The following is a 23800-nucleotide window of genomic DNA, read 5'->3' as shown; positions in this document are numbered from 1 at the left end:
CCTAGCAGATACAAGTGTAATAGCTTCCTGGCTCACCAAAATAGTTTGCATTAGTATACATGAGTGTTTTGCACCTATAGCTCCTGTTAAAGGAATTTATTTCCTCATTTTTCTGACAGAAACAGTTACTAAAACAGCTGTTTGAAATGCGGATATAGCCTGAGGCTACTGGCTGCTACTACCACAGCTATATACTCTTTCACAACTTTACCCTTGCATGTTGCACTGCAATAAAACCAATTTTTTTTTTAAAAAAAAAAAAACCTAAGGAAAAAAAAGAAAGATACTATATTATTTCCAAGATAACAGTTCTTGCCTTATGGCCTACTTCATGGGAAATGTACGTCAGAAACCGTTAATAACTTCAACTTTAAAACAGGTTTTATTTTAAATTTCTTGAGTATTGACTCATTTTTTTTAAACTGGCAAGTAATGACAGCAGTTGAAGAAGACTGAAGAAAAAGGAAAAGAGATCTGTTAATTGGAGATTAGAAAGTCATGTGTATTAGAGATGGGAAGGTTTTATACTTTCTGGTTTTGAAGGTAATACTTTCTTATTAATGTCATAAAAGTGAAAGACTTATGCCATGTTCAGTTAGCTGTCAGTGGCGGACATTGTCATCTTGATTTAAAAATGGATTGTGCTGTTTTGGAAAGGCAGGCAGCATTTGATGCTTTCAAACTAAAAATGAAACAATCATGTGGAAAAAGAAAAATAAGAAATAATTGTGTCATGATGCCAGAAAAAATTTACTATATTCAAGTGCTACAGCAACATTCAAAACTGCTCCATCTACTGGGACTAGAGAAAAATCAAGAAAAATTTAGTGTGTGAGTATTCATGTGTGTAAGCACTCTTTCTGCTAAGTACAAGATATTTTTAATATACTAGATATAGATGATGAAATTTGGATCCTATTAAAATTCACTGTAGCACTTTGTTTTATTTTCATGAAGCCAAATAAAATTTTCAAATTTAAACTATTTTATTAAACACACCGTGATACTATCTATATGTTCCAAGTGGGAACTGAAGCACAAATGTCTTAAAATATTAAAATCCAGAGAATATAAGCTATATAAAAATTAAGTAAATGACGTGCAAATGCTTGTGTTTAGGATGAAATTTATGCATTGAACAGTTCTAGGTATGCTTTTATCGTGAAGAAAAGATTTAATGGTAAGAGGTAACAGTTTTCTCCTATTATAAGGGGTCACTAAAATACGTGTAAGGGCTGAGGCCTGTTCCTATTTGTAGAGCAGCCACAGCAGTCATGTTCATATTGTTGAGAATGCACAATAGATGTGAAATAAAATATGTAAGTTCTTCAAAGGTTAGCACGTAACACAATTGTTTTTCATTTGATATAAAGTTTACATAATAAAGTATTTCTATTCTCGACACTGAAATGCCATATTTAAAACAAATAACCTAACAAATACACGCTTGCTGTAGTTTCATGCCGTGAAGAAAATCATAGCAGCACCTTTATTTCCTTCTAAATTAAATGTAAATTTAAAGTAGAAAATGACTGACTTAGGAAGAGTGATCTGATTTTTTTTCCTGAAAGTGCTCATAAAACAGAAGACCATTTTTATATAATGTATTTAGAAAAACAAAAGCAATGTTTCTGCCACGGCTTGCAGAAACAATGTTATACAAAACAGCACACATTAGCTTGTCCTTGGGCAATATTTTTATAACTTATTAATTCCTCCTTCCCTGGCATCTAACTGGAGACCAGCAGGAAAGATGGTTTATCACTGAGTCAAAAAACATTTGTGGCTCCTTCAAGGGAGAATGAACCAACAGCTTTATGACAGAAACCTGCTACAGAAATAAAGTTGTTTTAGACTGAGAGTGTAAATATTCACAGACTCGCCTATTTTCCTGGTTAGAATAGGATATGCCAATGATGACGAACAGAAAATAAAGCTAAGCATTAACTGAGTTACCTAGAATCTCATAGTACAAATACCTAACAGGTAATGAAAGATGGATAAGGCGTTAATAACTTCACTATTTTCTTATCTATGTATCTGGGATGGAGAGTGCCTGTTTCAGAACCCCCTTCTACCTTCCAAATCTGCTACTCCACCAATGCCAGATTTTCTGCTGAGTTCCAAAACACTTAGTCTAATACAAGCCAGTGTAATAAAACCATGCCAATTATCAGATAGAAATATAGGGAAGAGGTATGGGGATACCAAACTTTTAAATCCATGTTTATATCGCAGAAAGACGGATACGTATGCCCCAGCATAACACAAATACCATGTCTAAGCTTCTCAGTTAGAAAGAAATCCATTCCTTATAAACAGTTTACATGAAAGACTGCGGTAGGCACAAGAAAACCAACCAGCTCTCTCTTGTAGGTAAAATTCAAAACCATAAATTAGGGACATCATGCAGACAAAACAAGGGCTGAAAAACTGAGAGGACAAGGGAAAGCGTGGGGGGATTGCACTCCACCTATTTGTATCACTTAATACGGTACACTGAATTAAAAAACAGAAATAAGGGACATCATGCAGATAAAACAAGGGCTGGAAGATGGTTCTTCCATTCAATGTCCACTACGGACAGATATAACAAAGTATTTGCTCTGTAAATAAGAATATTAACCAGATAACCAGAGAAGTGTAGGAAAAAATCACCAAAAAATCATGATGGCTAGCGGATCTAGCCATCACAGTCCTGATCAATCATCAAGATAGACCTCCTTTCCTCAAGGTACAACAAACATACACTTGATTTTAAAAAGATTTGTGGTGACTGCTGATTTAGTACAGAAAATGACAAGAAAATACCCCAAAGTATCTCTCACTGATTTTTACCCAGACCTCTGTTCTAATCTCTGCACCTAACTTTAAGAATGAAAGGAAACAGTCTGTAGGTGCCTCAGGGAAATCCAGCCTGTCAGTAATAATTCATGAACACTTTCTCATCAATAACACTTAATGCAAGAAGCACCATAACTCAACAGTGATTAAGCTCATTTGGATTACTACTGTCTGAAGCACGGTTAGGAAAGTTTTAAAGAAAGCTCTATGGAAAAGCATCAAACATTTTCTCTCAGAAAAATTACAGGTCCACTAGCACAAGCCAGCTACAAAAGTAACTGAGTCTGAACTTCGCCTGCTAACTGTAAACCCATGACAGATTAAACATCTCGAGTACGGAGGTACTGAGAGGACAAGGGAAAGCGTGGGGGCGTTGTACCCCACCTGTTTGTATCACTTCTTACTGTATGCTGCCAACATGACTGCGGGGCTGTTCTCATGTGCCATGCTCCTGTTCATGTTAGGGATACTTCAACCCCTAAACCATACTGAAAAAAATTCACTTGATCTTACAAAATGCTGGCAGAGGATCAAATGAAAAGATAAAATAAAAACAGAGGAAAAGAACAGATACTGCAGAAGACTATGAACCGTCTTGACTACTAAGTGGAAACAAATCTTGCTAACAAGTGACTTTTTAGAGATCCATCAGCACTAGAAACAGGATGACTCAAAACTTTTTCACGTGAGTTGCAAAGATTCATTGATAAATCATTGGTCAATGATCCTGAATTCTGAACACTCCCATTAGCATGGCAAAATACCATTCTGAAACTCAGATTTAAAACCCTTAATACGATCACAAATTTCTTAATTCTTGAATGCAATCTTGCTTTCTTTCCGGTTTTGTTTTAAACAAACTTTTGGTCCTTTTCAAGTTACATGTTGACAATTTGGTAAAAACTTCTCTATATCCCATTTCAAACCCACAACACCACTATTTTCTTTGTCACAATTGCACACTTCTGCCTGCCTTATATACATCAGACAACTTGTAAATGTCTAAAGGTTTGCAAGATTATGAACAACGACAACAAAAAAAGAGACCCACATGTCACATCTACAAAATCCTGCAACTGCATTTGAGAAATGTTTTGGATGCTTTTTCTTAAATAACACGGTCCAAAATGAAAAACTTTAAAACCGAGTGATCAGCAGAACAATCACAATTATAATTATGTTTTGCAACGATAACAGGCCCTTTTGTACTATAGCTACAGCTTTCAGTTCCAGCATCATTAAGAGATTCTTCAAATTACTTTTTCAATATCCTTTTCCCTCAGGATTTTCACTTATACCTAATTAGACTACTTACCCCATGCCATGTAATTCCCCATTGCCAAAACTGCTAAATGCTTCAATAAGAAGGAGGAGGGCACCAGTGGAGCAAGGCAGATGTAATGTCATTGGTTAACAATAGAGGTGTGAAGCAACTGCCGTAATTATAAAACTCATTAATTCACAGTGTTTAGGGGAAAAAAAAAAACCTTGGCAATAACTCTGTTGAAATGGCGATTCTTTTCAACACTACATCAGATTGAAAAAAACCTTTCAATTTACACCTTCAACAAGACAGAATAGTAATTCCACTAGTAATTATGAAAATCAACATCTGCATAAAAAGTAAGGAAAAATTGTCAGCTATAATGGCATCCAGCTTTCACACATCCTTTTCATCTTTCAAATTGACACGTGGTACATTTTGACCCCTAACCAATTTTATTTCTAGTCTCATTCCTCTTAAGACTGTAAATGGACAACTTCCATATTTCTAGAAAAAAAAAAAAGGAAAGAATTCAAGCAAGATTAATGAATTTTAAATTTTACAGTCTCTGCCCAACAGTTGGGTCCTAGGTTTTGTCTACAAGAGAAGTATTTGCCATTTAACTTTGCACTTCATGGATGCAAGCTGCTTAAATAGATGAAGAGCCCTGCCATAAGACAGACAGCCCTAAGTTCTGCTTCCATCATTCATCTTCCATATGCTGCTCACTAGCTTAGGCAGTGTCATGAAACATCCCCCATCCCTGCTAATGCTATTCTCAAACCTTCCCTGCCCAAATTTGTTGGAAAAAAAATTTCAGAAGTTTCTAAGTGGAGAAAATTTTCTCTAGAGAGAAGAGATTTTAAAGAGACAGTAGCTAGAGTAAAGCTCACACCTTGAATACTCTATATTATTTAACCTCTGTTCACTAGTGGGTATTTCTTTTTAAAATTTCAGTTATTAAACATACAGCATATAGAGGAATTGTGGCTGATTACCATTTTGAATTCAGCCAAACACACTGAATTTCATTTCATATAATTTGCAATGTTTTCTGACAACAGAACAACAGATACTGCAAGGTCAGTGATAGCAATTCCCCTATTTAGGCTGTCTAACACTTTCCATTATAAAAGATTACTGTGGCCTTTATTTCTGAGCTGTAACACTCCGAATGTTTGCAGCAGGCGATTTAAATTTATCAGAAAGAAAGTCTCTGTACTAGAAAAGTGGCTTTCCTCGTGTCATAAAATGCTGATCAGGTTTTATTGAGATGCAGACTGTTGAATAGCACTATTTTTATTTTTCTTCTTGTATTTCTCCTCAGAGAAATTTTGGCAGCATGTCAAAATAATATTGAATATAAAAGTAACATACATAAATACTATAAGATGGGACTCTAGATTTTGAAGTTAACACTCGGAAATCTCAATGTTAAAGAATTTGGGCTACTTGTATAATGTATATAATATAATAAACTACAATTGTATGTGGGAAGAAATACGTTTTCCTGGATGATATTCAGGCACTTCTTGTTTTCAAGTATGTGTGTACAAGTGGAGTTATACCATTTTGAAAGAGATTTTGTAGATATAACTACTTAAGTACTTAAAAAGGAAAATAGAGTAAAACCTGATTCTTTTATGGTGAGAATGTAATACTATCATGCTGCATTGTACACTGTGCCCCAGATTTTACCCTAAAATCTTTTGCCTTGTATTGCTCTTCTCCACTAAGCAGTCACTGGACTCACTGTATGCGCTGGCATTATTGCAGGTTATGACCTCAGGGACTGTGAGGTGGCTGGGAGAAGGAAAAGAAGGCATTTTAGGAAACAAGTCTTCCCCATGTCTCCCCCACTTCTTAAAGCCGCTGTATCTTCCAGATTGTCCCAGTGCAAAGTGATGGCCCTGGTACAGATTTAGGATGCTGATATGCAGTTATTAATCTGGCATTTTAGTATTATACCTAACTTACTCAGAACCCCCCCAAATATTAGATTTATATGGATCCTGAACATTATAAAGGGGCATAAGAAAAGAAACAGGTGTATATGGTAATTTTGATGTACTGGTTAGATGAAACACTTGAAAAATCAAAAATGATTTGGATATATTACTCAAAACAGCAAGAAATGAAATTATGTATCAGGGAAGAAAGGCTTTTCTTAATTTCGGGGTGTTTTTTCACATACTTGCAAGTGGCTTTGAGATTCACAAGTTACATATGTTTAAGTTAAGAAAATATTGGCACTTACTGTCAGAATCGAGAGTAATTCTTCAATGTTGCTTTCAGGTTTCAACTGATCTTTGAACATCCCAATAGTTGGATGCTTCAAATAGTAGTAAGAAGCTATGCGACCGTATGTCAGAGGTTCAATGCTGCGATTATCCTGTTAGAAGAGGAATCAAATACACATGGTTCCTACATGGTTCTATATAAATGGTTCCTACAAAACTGTAAAATATTTTAAGGCTACTTTACAAGAGAGAACCGCAAAAATGATTTAGCATCATAATTTAGCTGCAACCCCAATCAAGCTCATTTTTCAGTGTAAATCTTACAAATAGCTCCACAGACAAACTCTAACATCTCAAATCAGGAGCATGTATCTTACTGAATCTGGTAAGGCACAGATTAGTCTTACCTCCCCAACTTCAATACAGTAGGAGCATTCCAAATCAAAGAGGGATTTCTCAACGAGGCTTGAGAGGTACTTATTCATAGTGTCATGGCTCACATCATCCAAGTTATAGTAACTAGATAAATTGAAAACAGATGCATTACATGAATACTTCTTACACTGAAAATTTTTAACAATAATGTCTGGTAGGGAAACTTACAAGGCTGCTATAATACGCACACATACTTGGAACAGCAAATATCCACATTAAACAATTAAATACAGAACTATTCCCTTATATAGTCTAACAAGAAATTCACGACTCTTAAATGGTTTGTGGGAGTAACTAATATAATACAAGCATGTACATATGGAAAGATGGTAATTTATCTGTCTATTAATAGAAAGGTTGATAGAAACAGAACTGGACCGTCTATATTTTGTTAGTGGGAAAACTTTCTTTATTGCATAAGCATATTTTCCTGATCATATAAGTACGTCAGTGAACAAGCAATACTAACACAAGTAACAGTATTTTAACTTCAAGAGAAAGGAAGAAAACCCACCAAGGATAGCAACTGTTCTTACATCCTGGAATCCTGAAAATACAAACTAGGCATATAGTGACATCTCTTGAAAAAGTAACCTTACATCAATCCAGATGGTGGTGGTGGTTACATTTCTGTGTCATTTTATTCTCAAAGTTAAAATTGCTAAAAGAAGGAACAGGTTACTGTAACCTGTGGTTACTTCACATGTTCACTCTCAAGTAAAATTGTTTAGGTAAACTATATATAGTAACAATCGTTCCAAGTTATCTGTATGAAGGAAAGATGTTTATAAAGTGTGCCAAAACATATTGTTATGCCAGCATATAAAAGAGACCCAGTGACTGAAGTTTGCACTCCTCAATTGTAGAACTTTAGCTGTATTATAAGATTCTTACTCACACAAACTAATGTAATTCAGGGATAGCTTTTACCTGGAAAACTCCAGATAAAAACATAGTAAGAACCTGTGTCCTAGACTGAGCAAAGGCACCAATTCAGAAAGTAACACTTAAGTTCAATGAGCGGTAAAGAAAAACTGAGCATGCTCAGAAAGTTTAAAAATTCTGAATTTCAGCAGAACAATTAAGTCATGCAATTTCAAAGTGGAATTAAAAAAAAAACAAAAAAAAAAAAGATGATTTATTGAAATGTTAAAAAGCACAGTAAAAAAGGTTGTCGCTGCTCATTTAGTTCTGTAAAATACTGTCGCACAAACAGACTACTGAGATTGCTGCAACATGGAAAGACACTCCTTTGTTCATGCTAGCTGCTTTACTAACATTTCCTAACGTTATGACGTACTCAGCATCCCCACTGGAAACAATACCACATGCTGTAATGGAGAGTAGGTTCTTTCAGTGTTATTTTGTGCAGGTGAACAACAGGCTGCAAAACAGTGTGCTGAGATTCATTTTAGCTGATTTTACATATACAGCTACACCTGACTTAGTCTTTTTAACACCCTTTATTGTCAATGGAGAGAAATGTGTGCTTGCAGAATGCTATTCATCTAAAGTATTTTATATATCTGCTTCAGGATGAGGTGAAATACAATCACCGACTAAAACGAAAAAAGAACTTTAGACAGCCAGTTCAGTTGTTGATGCTGTATTTGGGCAGGTGAATCCCATTCTCTGATTTCATTTACTGTAACTCTGCTGTTGGCAAATTTCAAAAGATGAAACTGTGCTTTTATATACTACAAGCATCCTTCCATGACTGTTTTATTAAACAGAATCTGATTTGCATTATTATTTTCTTAAAACAGAGTTTTTAACATCTATCTTTTTGAATAGCAATACCATAACTGAATAAAGCCTGCATGCTTCATAGCAGTACAGTCATTTCCAGATTTTTTCCACTGTTATTAATCCCAAATTATGGGGTTAATTCTCTGATGCTTTGAATGTTCACTTAGAATTGGGTGAAGTTAGAGTAAAACACTACTACCATAAGAAAAAGATTCAAAAAATCTGTTCTGTTAGCAGGAGTCAGCTACATTAGATAACAACAGAGTGTATATATATGGCAGTGGAGTATTCAACTTGTGATATTTTATGTGGGTTCATGCTGAGATGATCTCAAATATTTAAAACACAGCTGTTGTTCAAAACCAAACCAAAACTAAAAAGTTTTATATGGTAGACAGCCATACATTATCAGCTGTATTGAAAGAAAACTGTTTTGTACCAAAAGTACTCTAACAGTGCTTTCAATGCAACTTAATTTTCATGAATCCCCTTTTAAATTCACAGAATATAGTAATGATTAAAAATGGTCAATGTTTCCATCTGGACCTTTTATCTGCCTGACATCACCAAACACATTTAGATTCTGTTTATTAGCAAAATTACTTTGTAACATTTTGTTTACCTTCTGAAAATAATTGAGCAAATTAACTACATAAGTTATTTAAGAATGTGAAAAGACTTTATATTTCATACATCTAAACCACTAATGATTAATTGGTATTTTTTCTCTAAATTGAATATAACACTATTAAAATGATTATAATTAATTTTTTTTTGTCACGGTATTCACTTTCACAGAATTATTTCAGCACTGTTATTTGCAGTACCACAATACTGATGATGAATATTGATAAAACAAAGGAAGAGATATGGGCAATACTCTGAATTTCTTTTTTGAGACTCTAATTTGAGACACAAATTCAAGCAGATTCTATCTTGTGCTCTGCCTAATTTGCAGTATTTCACACTGAAGTTGTAATCATAAAAGGCATTATAATGCCTTTTAAAAATTATGTGAATTTTAATGTGCTGAGTTTTGGTAATTCTTTGTCAGGGGACTAAATATCTAGCCACCTACTGCAAATAAACAATGTAAAGAAAAATCTTCAATGGTTTGTAATCTTGAGTGAAGTGGTACCAGTGCGTTTTAACTACTGTCTATAATGGGGTAAATACAATTTTGAGCACACCCACAGGAGCTTCTTGGTCACTCAGCACATTTTCCCCTAATAAAAAGCAAAGCCATTCATCTAGAAAGGCTATGTTAAAATCATTAGTGAAAACAGAGGTATCATGACATTAGGCAGTATTTTGGATGCGCAGGCATAAATGCAAGTTGAATTTTGCATGTTGGTATGCTCCAAGTACAAAATCTGCATCGTATGTGAGTTCCTCTATGAAGCTGCATTACCTAACTATTTAATTACAGATAAAGAATAAAAATAATGCAGTTTCATGCTCACTGCATTGAATCATCTAGTCATTATTTTCCCTTTGCTATAAACAGACAGCCTACCTTTTTATCAGCACACCATTTCATTTATTTCACAGTGAAGCCCAGTTTCACAATAATTGACTTGTCAGAAGCTCTAATTTATGAGGCTGGGCTCTGTAAGCCTTCTCCTATATTGGACTCAACCTGCACACAAGCAGGGTTGAATATTTACAATGCTGTTAACAGGTGCTGAGTTGTTTAATGATTCTAATAGCCAGAAGCGTACTGAGAAAGCCAGCGGGATCACAATTACAGGCTGTTTGAACACAACAATTACTCGTCCCCCGAGAGGTGTGAAAGTCAAAGGCAGTTTTATCCTAACAGCATCTAGCACATGGGCTAGACAGGCTAACTTCCATTAGTAGTCCATTGGGAAAAAGCAATAACAAACCCCTAGGTATCATAAAAATTTACAAAGTATGTAAAATTTAAACAATCAAAAACTGAAGGAACTTTTTATTTTCTTTCAAATAAAATATTTAAAATCCCAAACCTTGTAGAGGTTAGGAAGAACAATAAACCGTGAAACATGAACTTATTTCTCTAATCTAAGGAAGTGTGGAATTTCATCAGCTGAGAAAGACAGAGACACGTGCAGGAACATAAAATGTAGATGAAGTTACACAAAACATTTAGGATTTAATGTCAATGGCGGCAATCATTTCCTGTTTAGCTTATGTAAACCTGACCTGAGATCTCTCTGGGAAATTTTTCATCAGCCTTGAAATGGTCCTGCTATAACTGTCAATGCTGTTAAGTCATTTGTTACAGCACCATGTTTTTTATGTTCAGATTATACGGCAGTAATAGTGACACACATAATGAAAATCGGTGGCAGAGCCAGCCAAAAATATGAAAAGAAAAAACTTGCTAGCTGGAAGGCCTTTTAACCCAAACGCACAAAAAAAAGGACAAATCTGCAGCATTCAGTTGATAGGAAGGAAGCGTGCCTTCCTGAGATTTTACAGCCCTGAAAGCAGAATTTTGTTATGAACAGGTATGGGTGAAGCAGAGATAGTCATTTTTGTAAATCGCTTTACTGCAGTCATCAATTGTGTTTACTTTCATCAGCTTGTGGCCACCAGCAGCTGTCATCTTCAAATGGTACCATGGAAATGGTACTGAGTATACGGCACAATTGATGGACTTTCCCAGCCAGGGAGCTATGAACCAATGTACCAACTCACTTCTGTTGTTAAGGCACCACTGACTGACTCTGGAGTCCATGACCGGCTTGCTAAAATGCACTACAGTATGAACACATGCTGCAGACAGCAGTCTCTATCTGCATTTTACTTGTATCCCATTTTCTTGCATTCATATATTGCTTATGTCAGGTATGAGAAATGGATACATCGCCATCTTTAATCACTTTTTAGTATACATCTAAGAAGATCAAAAAAGAGCCCAGTTTCTCTGCAAGGTGCTTGCCTCCATATCAGTGTTTCTAACTAAAATATTTATAAGAAAGTTTACCTCCTAAGACGCGTTCATAAGAGGAGAAATCACCGGTAACAGGCACACGTAAATTTGCTTACATATTGATCCAGCATTTCTTTTTCCTGTCATATATTCCAACAGAAAATTTGTACAGGTAAATCATATCCAAGAGTAGGAAGATAATTATGTGAATTTGCTTTCCGAATGGGGAGATGCAGCGTCTTCTGCTTTGCATTCTCACCCCAAACTGCAGCAGACTGGGGAACAGAAGGTGGCTCAACTACTTAGCAGCCTGGGGCTTCCCCATCTGACAGAAGCAGAAAAACTTTATTCCTGTGAATACTTTGGTAAAAGCATACCATGAACTACATTCGCGTACTTTTCACATCGCTGTGACCCTAATAATTTAAAAGAACAAGCTCTGGTTATGAAATTCATACTAATGCCTATAGCTATTATTTATGAAGTATATATACATGCACACAGATCTAAATGTGGCTGTAAAAGAAAGCATTCACCCTGAGAAATATCTGTTTACCAACTCAAACTATGAATATCGGTAATTACTAGAGTGTAATATACCGGCACCTTCTTAGCTTCTATTCTTAGTAGCTACCGCTAAACTTTTCCATTTTATATCTTAATCTTAGTTAATTTAACTTTCTTCAGTAATCCCCCCTTCTGATATCATTCCAAGCTAGCCCTGAAATTCTGAATAACTGTGATTTCGTTGCTGAAATATATATTATTCTATCCTGACTGGCTGATATTCGCTGTTACCTCCATACCGGAAACTATATTGAAGCAGTATATAGTCATTATTTTTATTCAGATGTTTTATTCACATGTTATTAGACATACTCAGCTCATCATAGTGAGAAAAGGAAATTTAAAGTAAAATCTAAGTGTACGATAAGAGCATCAGTCTGAGATAATTTAAATATAATTTAAGCTACATTATTCTTTTACTCCAGAAAACTTTGTAAGACTGACATAAAGTGAAAAAAAAAACCCTTAGTAATAATTTTTAGAATGAATTAATAAAACATTTTTTTCAGGTCTTCCCAAGGAATGTACACAGAAAACTGATTTTATAAGTGTGTACATATAAACACACACACTCTCATATATATTTATAAATACATAAAAAACCACACACATTTTAACAGTGATGTGATGTGCGCTCTCAGAATATCTAAAAATTTAATTTTCCAAATGAAAGCTGATTCTGCTTAACTTTACATATGTTGTAAATTTCTATTTCTCTTTTACTGCACATGTATCTGGAAAATATCATAACCTGATTTACAGAAAATGTTTCCCATAGCCATTTATCTTTTGTAGAAAGTTGCAGATTATAAAGGCAAAAGAATGAAATAGTCAAGAAATTTCATCCAAGGAAAGGAGATAGATGATCTTCTCAAAATAGCCCCTTTCAAAGAACAGGGCACTTTGCTGATCTGTCTTCTATGATCTTGAATAAGTAAAGAACATACCCTCTAAAGTTGTATGTGGAAAGGAGAACACGTACTTGACTGACGCAGCACAGAAACTTTGACTTCACGTGCAAATTCAAACCCCTTTACATTTAGGAATAATTGTGTCGGGGGAGGAGAAGAACAAGGAATAAACTCTGAATATTGATACTGATACACTTGGAAAACCAGTTATGTTTGGACCCCCCCTCTCATTTGCACATCATCTCCTGAACAGTGGGCACATGACTAGTCAGCATGCCTCTGAACAAAACTAGCACTCAGCTACTCCACTTCCCCAAATCAACAGCTCAGTTGCTCCTCTTAACCAGACAGTTAAAACCCATTTCACAGATTTCAAGATACAAGGGTTCATCAAACAAGAAAATTAAAATGGTTTAATGACAAGAATTATTGTAACATGCAAAGATTTTCAACACCACCATTAAAAAAGCCATTATTACAAGTCCTAACAAATTATCTCAAGTGTCCCAGAAAAACCTCTATAATGACTATGTTTTGAAGAAACCTGGATACTCAGAGCAAAAGGGTACTTTGATCTCTATCTCACAACAGAGGTAGATTAACGTTACTTAAATAGTACAAATCGTACGCATTCAGTAAGGCATTTTGTGATACTGGATTGGAACAGAATGATCCTAGATTTCTTTATGCAGCTTTAATATACAAGTAGCTAAAACCGGCAATAAATGAGAATCTAAATCTTCTGCATATTATCTAAGCCCATTATTTTGGGGATTTACAGCATCACATGCAATGACTTTTATGCCAATGAATCCCAAGGCAATTTACCAATCATGCATATGGGAATTACTTATTCACCACTAAGGTACAATCTACCTGCTGGCTGGAAAATAGTTCTTGTTTCACAGTGGACAGAAAGTCAACAAAATTGCTTCAGGGAAGGACATGATAAAGAACACTGTATCAAGTGACACTGAGTTGGTATTGTGTAACTACCCAAACCAAAATTCAGCCATTATGCTCCTACTCTTGGGAAAAAAAAAATACAGCCTAAACCCCCTGGATTATTAAGGGCCACAAATAGTTCCTGTTCGGTAATATCAATCATTTCATATGCTCATTTATGGCACAGTAAACTCCATTACTATATTGCAATTTATTCAAAGTTAACTCGACTATTGCTAATTTCACTTCATAAAACTCTTCAGTTTTCCTTTGACGTATCTCATTCAAATAGTGACCACGCTGGAACTGCTTGGCTTGTAAGAGGTCCGAAAACAGTACAGATAGCAGGTCCAGGAACTCTACTAAATGGCTAGTTTAGTAACTTTGGATGAAACTTAATAGAATTTATTATCATGTCAAAGAATGGAAAGCGTGCACATCCACTGCATTTGCTCTTGGTATCTAGAAGAGACCTCTTCGACACAGTCAATAATGTCCTTCATTTCTCTCCGTGCATGACTGAGTACAGAAGGAATGCTGAATACCTCTGTGTGGATGAGACAGGACGTAAAGCAGCAGAATTTGTGAATTGTTCCAACCTGCATGTATGGCGTTCCAATGAAAGACTCCAATTTCATTAGGAACTCCAATATGCCATTATGGACATGACTAGTCAAGATTTGTTCATCTTGTTTCTCAGTACAAAGGCTCTGCATCTCACTATGAAGTATAGTGGGTTTTTCTCCCCCCCCCCCCCCCCTTTCTTCCCAGAATCCTCTCAGAATAGCTCAAAAATTGGTATTGTGATAACTTCAGATTTAGCTTTCCATGACACTACACATTAAAGAAACTGCTGAGAAAAAAAGGACCATCAGTAAACATGCCAACCTCATACTGCAGTGGGAACCTTCTTTTATATTGGTAAGAGCTTGCCTATTAAATCAGACGACTACATTTCTATTTCTACACTTACCTTTGGGCTATATGCTGTGTCTTAAAAATCTACCTACCACAGATACCACATGGCCAAAACTTGCCAAAGACAAATCAACAAATCACTTTAACACACCAATTCAAGAGGAAGACATTTTCAAATAATGTTACTTATTCTTTATACTATAAAACAATAGTGTCTGCAGTGGCACAGTTTTTAACGTTAATTGTAGTATGGATCATGTGAGAATTCCAAAGTCATACAAATAAACACAGCTTTACCCACATCTAACCTAGACAAAACCATAATTTAGATCTTTGACACTCTCAGGGGAGAAATACCTTCCACATAAATGTATTCATTTTGTTATGAAGTGAGAGAATTGAACACGTTTTCTTTAGTTTACAGTTTTAACAATTTGCATTTTTTTATTTCCCAAGCAGATAGAAATTCTGTTTTGTGGGAGATTCTCAGCATAGGACTAGATGCAGAATTCAAAACTGATGAAGATTAAAAAAGAATTAAAAGAAATTATTTTATCACCTGCAGGCTCCCGCCAGCAGTTGCCCATAAAGAACCCAGCTGAAAATTCAGCCAAATGTTATAGACTTTAACATGGTTTCAGAAATACAACACTCTGCAGTACATCAAGAAATATTTAGTGCTATAAATGCCTATTTCTTTATTTGCCACGTTATTTTGGTGGGTGAATGATCACATGATAGGTAATATACCATTTACCCAAAACAATGCTGTGGCAAAGGCAGGCCACATTGCTGGAACAGCTCAGAATGATCTGCATACCAGCTGGAGCTAGGCAGGATGATAACAATCACTGAAAATATTGCACACATGGTTCCAACAGGATACCCTAATGAAAGTAAACTTTATCACAGAGGAACAGCTGATAGCTATTCTCTCATTTATCAGGAAAATCCAGGTCTTAATAGATTTTCTATAGAAAACTGCGCAGAACATAGCAATGTGGTAGCTAAAGAAAAAGTAACACATTATAAATACAATTCCTAAAGGAATGTGATAATCTGGAGTTTTATTTTAGGGATGCTGATGTAGCCCTCTCAATAAGGCTATTTTATAGTTGTTGCTAAATTGTAAAGTTATCTGCCAAGAAATGCATTTATATTTAGAGAAAAAATTATTAAAAAAATGTGCACACAAGTTTTATTCCATGTGTGGGCCAGTAATGCTCCTACATTGGAGACTGCTAAGTATTCTAGGCTCCAACAGCAGCGGGATCACCTTTGGATCAACTCTACCCTCAAGTTGCCTTTAGATTAAATTGCACTTGTACTTTATACTCACGTTGGGTTCATTATAAGCCGACGGAAGAAATAAGTCCAGGTGATATAATCCATTGCATCCTGCTTAGAAGTAATAGTTCCAGCAGCAATTTCAGCATTCAAGTGGTCAGCCAGCACTTCTAACAAGCTGAAGAACAGGAAACAAGAGGACTTAGCTGACTTTACAATCACAAAGACAGGTAATATATTTTGTAGAGTTGTGCATTAAAAGGTTATTACTTTTAATCTGAAAATATTATATATTTATCTTCCGGTAAAAGAGAAGAGGGGAAGAGGGGGGAATGTAATTGCAAGGTCAGTCATCTTCTTTACATGATAGTGGAATGAAGCTCAAATTATTTTTTGATTGGATCAAGAATGCACAAGTTTAAGTCATTCATGGAATGCATTCAGATGGAGCTACTCAGTGGTAACTCCTGAATACTGTATGTTGACCATATGATCATGCTGGTTTAATCCAATAGAGAATCATATGGAAAGACAAACAGGAAATGAAACAGTGGCAATAGCTTAGCTAATACTTGACAAATACTTGAGGGCTATTAAAGTTACATCAAAACTGCTTCCCCCAGATTTTGCCTCATCTTCATCCAACGTAAAAAAAAAAAAAAAAAAAAAGAAAAAGAGCAGACCTAAAGTCAGAAACAGAAAGATCTAAACTCAGAAACACAGAAGAAAAAAGCAGTTTTAAATGATTCTTACAAAGTAAAATACTGTTTAGTGTCATTAAATGGAACAAAGATCTCCATTAGGGTATCTAATGAGAACATGCCTGGCTAGAGTTCAATCAGGGAATGGCAAATATCCTTAATGATCAACCTAATTTTAGTTGTATTACAATCTTTTTTTCTTTTCTTGCTGTTCTTTCCCTATTCCTAAAAGTAAAGAATAATTTTGTATGAATAGCTGTTTTACTGCTCTATACCACTGATCACTTCTGAAGATAAGAACTGCAGATGCTCTACCCAGATTGTCCAACAGAAACTGGACAGATGATTCAACAGCTATTCCATAACAAAGAGTGTGTTCTCTTTTGCTTCTAAGGTGCTACATTTCAGACCTATGATCAGTGAGAGCACAAGGCCTGTCATACAAATCGTGTACTAAGTTCTTACAACTAACACATAGACAATGGCTTTTAGAAAAAAACTTTAAGAAAATATGAAGTTTAATTTTACAAATTGGAAATACTGATAAATCTGCTCTGATAGAACAGATGGGAAAGCATTCTAAAACTAAAAGCCCTCCAAAAAAACCCAAACAGTTTATCTTTGAAACTATGAAGTCTCTTACTTCAAATACTTGATCATAAAAGAGACCAAGACAACTCTAAGTTTATCGGATCATGACCTACATAGAACTTAACGAGATTGCTATTAGTATGTGAACCTTCATCTGAGAATTTATCAGCTATTCTTTCTTTACAGTAAAAGATGGAATATATCAAACTACAAAGTAAATATATACATACAAAATGAGCTACGAGATACATAGAATATTTACAGTATTCCAAACAGGAACAAGGTGTGATTACTGCCGTTATACTGAAGATATGATTTCTTTATTTAGAACCACCACTTACCAATGAATAGAGAGATTTCCTAGTTTACGCTAGTGCCAGTCTTGATATATCATCAACATTTTAATCACACTGCTCTTTTGACTTAATAGCTATCATTTTGAAGAAGTTCAACTCCTAGCCTTTTGTGCTAAGTGCAATTTATATGTTAAAAAAAGAAAAGTGTGGTTTCCTAAGGAAATGAAGGGCATGTCTCCACATTCTTTGTTTGCAAAAATTATATGTCTATCTGTGCACCACAGAATTAACCTTCAAATACACCAGCCCATTTCAACTACATTTCACAGGTGGATAGCACTCTCAAGCTCCTACAAATTTCCTGGCCAGATAGAAGGCCCATTATCGCTTATGTTGAGGGATGAAGTTTCCTTAGGAGAACAATACTGTGAACTCTTCATCACTGAGAAAAGCTTTCAGTAATGCTCATGCTTTATTAGATGTTTGAGAATTCCTCCATGAAACATGCATCTACAGGAGACTGATGAAACTAGTTCTGCTTCTTGTTGAACAATTAAGTGTGTTATAAACATCAAAGCCACGGCATGAGTTACATTATGCTGGACAGCAAACTTTGTATCAACTAAGTTCAGAGAGGCTGCAAGAAGGTGGTGTTTCTACATTTCTGACAAAAATACTGTGATTTTGAAGTGAAAGATGTGTTGAAGGTGTATTAGTAATAGTTTACACCATGCGGATTTCTTTTTGAACTTGTGAGATTTTGAAGAATGTGATATCTATAATGGTACAAGTATTCTAGGTAAAAAGTGCTAGAAACTCAACTGTTTTATTTCCTACTAAGAATTTGCCATGGAATTTCAGAGAGGGTTCTGAGGATAAGGTATAGTTGTCCTACACACTGTTGTCCTACACACTGGCCTTGAAGAGCAGTTTGTGCTCTCATTCAAATGTCCGAGACAACACTCAGAACCAGAGAAGCATTTGTAGTATTATCTGGGAACGGACTGAAGAGCTCAATGGTGCTTCAAAACTCACGGAAGAAAGAACTTTTTTGCATAAAAATTGAGAATATTTATTGGAAAATTATTTTCTTCTAGGACCCCAATATTTAGGAGATATTTGGCACAGGATTTTTTTATTTCAGTTCTCGCTATCCCTCATTTGTAGTATTGTTCATAGTTTTTCTGATTGCTTTGTCTTTACCTTGATTCCACTGGGAAAGGTTCATAAAGGAATTTTTTGTAGAAGTCTTTCTTAATATCATGGACTAGAATTACAGCTTTTCCTTGGTCATCAAACTGTGGTCTGCCAGCACGTCCCATCATCTGAAGTACATCTGCCCAAGAGACAATAATGTATAAACCAAATGTACTTATTTGAATGTATAAATAAATGTATTTACGTCTGTGTAATGTGCAATACAGGATTTTTGGATTTCTTTGGCCTCATACGCCCTATTGGTTTTGACATATCTAATCTTTTTTTTCCATCTCAGATAAATTTACGATGAACTTCTTTCTGGCAGAGACTATCTTCCTGCATACTTGAAGACCACCCACTGCAATAGAATCCAAGCTTACATCTAATATAAATTTCCTCTACTCTCCTTCCATTCCACATTCATCCCTTGTTTGATCATATTCAAATAAAGACAATGAGTAAGAGAACTGATGAAGCCTTCAATGGCAGCTGTCTATTATTTCCTAATTTTCAAGTATTTGACCTCACAATAATAAGAGATCCTTGTATAAGCTTTTCTGCTATACATAATTTCTTAGGTTTTGAATATTTTAGAGATAAAATGGTAAAAGCTTTTCTGCTATACATAATTTCCTAGGTTTTGAATATTTTAGAGATAAAATGGTAATTACTGACAGCTACAATCTTTACTACACAAACTTCAGGACAAGCTATATTAGTTATTAGCACTGGAGCAGAGATGGTTTCATATCATATGTTGTCCCTATATCAGATCACATACACAAATTTAAAAGCAGGTACAGTTAAAGCTTACCTCTACTACTCTCCCTACACATTGTTACTTGCAAATATAGTTAATGATTTCCATGAACACTGAAAATGCTAGTTTATACAAAACACGCTCAACTTGCGACCTGGCCACCAAGATAAGAAAGCTTATCAGCTATTTGTTTGTGTCTTCTCATAGGCTAAGAAGTGCATCTGCAAAGGTTGTTCTGTGTGTCTCGTTCAACAGAACTCTGATTCCCTTTTGGTGCCTCCAACTGCTATTTAACTTTGAAGAAACAATGTAAAGCAATTAATAAGTAGGTTTTATATCTTTATTTTAAAACTTTGAATGTTTTGTGTATTCTCTGCGAATACTATCATACCTGCACAACATGTGGCTTGCAGCAGCTGGCATTTTGAAAAGCTATTCTTTTGGCTTCAGAATAAATATGCCTTTGGCCCAATGGTCAGTTGGGGAAAGAAAAGCCAGAGGGTGTAGACTGGGGTACAGTAATGGACCAATCACAATAAACAGTTTATAGCAACACATTTTCACTTGCATAACCACGATCTGCATAGATACCCATGTTTTTTGTCAGTTTATTCCTTTTGTTCCTTTCAAAGTGACAGGAAAATGTATAATGAAACTAGTTGGGAAATGACGTTTCTGAATAGGTAAGTGCTCAGGAGGGTGACGAAACAACTTCTTGCTGTTCTAATATGGTGAATTAAATTGTGCATAATACCATATAGGACATGGATTTCCCAAAAAGCATCGGGAAATGATTTTTGCCAATATCCACTACATAATTATTGAAACTCATTATTTTCTTTACTGACTATATGATGCTTGGCTGCTTTTAATCACCGGACTAAACTCTTGAAATGTTAAATATGGTCCAACTGGCTGACTAAATGTCTGGTATCTGAGAAAAGGCCCTCCCCAAAACCTCTGATTTCACTCAAAGAAGCTTTTTCACTTATTTTGAAATTACTGAACACTCCAGAATGATTCATTCTGTCCTCAGCTGCTTCCTTGGAGCCAAACACATCCCTAATACAGAAAGGTAACTCCAGCAGGGAGAAACCAAGTTATACCATGATGGAACAGTGAAGGCATAACTTGAGGGCAGCATTAAACGCAGTATTATGAAATCCTGGAAGTATTTCAGAAAGAAATTAATTACATTTTCATTTTATTGCTGCTGCAAAACTGTTCTACCTATCCACAGAGCTTCCAGATGCATAAATATTCTCTAGAAAGTTAAAAATAAAAGGGTTCTAAGCAAACCACACCACATGTTTCTTCATAAAGTAAGGAATCTGCATTTTCTGTTGCAGTGCAGACAACAAAATCTAAATGCTTCCATCACAGATGGTGGTATCCCATTCCCCCCCCACCCCTCCCCCGCAGTCTTATTGCAAATTCAAGATTTGAACAATCCCCAACGTCCAAGTCACCTTAATTCAAAAAGGCAATAAAGAGTGAAAGTATAAGCACCCCCTAAAGCCTTGTACAACAGATTTCTAAAACAGCATAGTAAGTCTTCAGTGCTTATTGAGTTTCTGATTTCTTTTGAATATATTGTTTTCTCTATTTCTGATCTTTGACAGATTCAACATAAAATTTAAAACTTCAATGGATTTCTTTCCTCATCACTTTTCCCCATTCAGTAATAACGTCAGTTGTCACTGTTCTTGCAGTCGGGACGAGCAAGACACTTCTCTGCAGAGACTGTTTGTACTACGTTTACATCAGCCAAAGTCTGTCACAAAATGCAAGTGTGCATGGCTAAGCTCCCAGGTCATCCCAGAATCTTTGAACAAGAAAGTTGGTCTGGAAACTGATCCCGAGTTTCCTGCAGAGCACTAACCACTAAATTAAGCGCTATGATGGGTTACTTTGGGAAGCAACCCCTGCAGTATTTTTAATTTGAGCTTTTTCATTAGTAAGCTTCTCTTGCTGAAAAGACAGTGCGTGGTTAAAAAGATGCAAGCTCTCTATTTACATTAGAAATAACATTTAGATTGTCTTTAAGTGTACACATCTCTGGCGTAATATAGGATTATTTAATGATAAACTTCCTCTTGTGAAAAGAGAAAGGGAAAACAGAACAGGAAACCTGGAATAAATTTAGCTTGTCCTCATTCTTCAAGCTTAGTACCATCCAGACAAATATTCTCCCTGTCTGAACTCTGAAAGAAGTTCTTCCATGGTTCACTTTCTGAAGCTTGTTGAAAAAACAGAACAGTTTACAAAAAGTGGAGTTTACTGGAGCCAGAAAACAATAAGAGTCTATACCAAACCAGAACTTAAAATATTTAATTTAGCTGCTTCATTGTGAAGTATCATTTACTTGAAGTATCACATCACTGAAGACACCAGACTAGTGAAGACTTTTCGTTTACTGTCAAGTGACTATGTATAAATTTTACGTTCTCATACATGTGTGATTCAACTGTTGCGTTTCAAACCATGGCCAAGTTTACTGTTAAATATCTGCTTCTATTTAAAAAAGACTTAAAAATGAAAACAAAAAAATATTTGCATGCATGAAAACTTCCTTTTATACAATTAACTAGGTAGCTAAATATGACTTTACACTGTCCCTTTACTTGTTTAATGTCTCTTTTGGATGACACATAAAGGAATTTAGCATGAAAAAAAGATTTACAAGCCAGAAACATTTTCATTATTACATAAAATTTTGAGTTCTCTTACAACTTGCATTAAACAAAGAAACCTTTTCCTCAGCATTCCTATTCTCTACCCAAATTAGATATTTTCAGTGATCAGTTACTAAATAATTCAAATAATTTGCATATGCTTGAAATAAATTTCAGCACATGAACATTTCCATAATTTATTTGAGTACCTGTAATGGGATAATCCACATAACGCCTTGTTTTTCCATCATAGTATTCTGTTCCTTTAACAATTACTAAATGAGCTGGAAAATTTACACCCCAAGCTAATGTGCTTGTGGCAATAAGAACCTAAAACAGAAAAAGAGTTTAATGAGGTATATGTAACAAAAAGCCAACTTTTAAAATTCCATGTAAAACTCATTATGGCAGGATTCAAAGAACAAATATACCTGGATTTTGCAGTTCACAAACAATTCTTCCACAGTTTTCCTGTCTCTTTCATGCAGGCCTGCATGGTGCATGCCTATTCCAAAAGCAAGTGTCAGCTTCAGATTTGAATCTCTAACTGTCACTATAATGTCATTCATCTGTAACAGAGAGAATAGTTGCACGTTTTAAAACAGATTACTCAGAAATTTTAAACTTTAAGGGTTGTTGTCTTTTTTTTTTTTAATAGCAAGGATAATTTGCTCAAAGCTGTTTATACAAACAGGAAAACAGTCTTCAGACTCTGAACAGTCTGGTTTTAGTCTAAAAAAATAATGAAATACTATATTAATGATGGGGGAATACAAATTGCACATGACTTTGTTGACACACTAAGTAGTGCAGATAAGGAAATGAAAACGCTGAAAATATTTTGACAGGTCTGGCAAATGCTGTGCATTCTGCTCTGTGTTTATTTAATGCAATCCCTAGTATCAAAGGGCTTAGAACTGGTATAAAAACATAGCAAATCCCTGCAACCAGCAATATAGTAACAGTCATGAAAAATAAATTTGGCTCTCTAATGCCTATGACAAGACACAGTTCTTTGGTTTGATAATTCCACAATTGTTCTTCATTAAAATGGTTTCCTATTCACATGATGAAATGCAAATTAATTTGGAATTTTATTTTGAGTGTAAGTTTGTAATTTATAGACTCAAACCCTGTAGTGAAACCCAACATACAGTATCTTACTTTAAAACGTGTAGAAGTCCAGACAAGATGCTATTTTTTACTACTATTTCTGTTTCCATTTCAAATCTCACATCAATGACTACTTTGAATCACTTTAACTACTATAATTTTAACTATATTTATTTATATTTTAACTGTGTTTTCAAGTAGTAAATTCCATAATAAGCTCATTTATATGTCTAGATGACCTCTGTGAAAAGCACCTCGCTAATAATGAACAAGAGCTTTATAACTTCTTTCTTAGTGATTTTACCCCTCAATCTTCCTTCTGTTGTTTTATTTCTAAGACCATTTATTATTTTCTGTGATTTTAATACAAATATAGCTAGGAACTTT

The 23800-nt window shown here is 35.1% G+C and overlaps 1 protein-coding gene across 2 annotated transcripts in view; it reads right to left on the bottom strand.

Moving 5' to 3' along the window:
• ASCC3 (activating signal cointegrator 1 complex subunit 3) overlaps positions 1-23800 on the bottom strand; it is a 270966-nt gene that overhangs the window by 35312 nt on the left and 211854 nt on the right. For both annotated transcript variants that reach the window (XM_086482448.1, XM_086482447.1), the window contains exons 30-35: positions 22732-22869; positions 22510-22630; positions 18869-19001; positions 16130-16255; positions 6756-6867; positions 6366-6500 (exon numbers count right to left, since the gene is read on the bottom strand). In XM_086482448.1, coding sequence (XP_086338574.1) covers positions 6366-6500; positions 6756-6867; positions 16130-16255; positions 18869-19001; positions 22510-22630; positions 22732-22869 — 765 coding nt within the window. The remainder of the gene's footprint in view (positions 1-6365; positions 6501-6755; positions 6868-16129; positions 16256-18868; positions 19002-22509; positions 22631-22731; positions 22870-23800) is intronic.

Source organism: Leptosomus discolor, chromosome 2, assembly GCF_034619465.1.
Source record: "Leptosomus discolor isolate bLepDis1 chromosome 2, bLepDis1.hap2, whole genome shotgun sequence".
Lineage (NCBI taxonomy): Eukaryota > Metazoa > Chordata > Aves > Leptosomiformes > Leptosomidae > Leptosomus > Leptosomus discolor.
The sequence above is the reverse complement of the archived record's forward strand: the minus strand, read 5'-3'. Positions and strand labels throughout refer to the sequence as shown.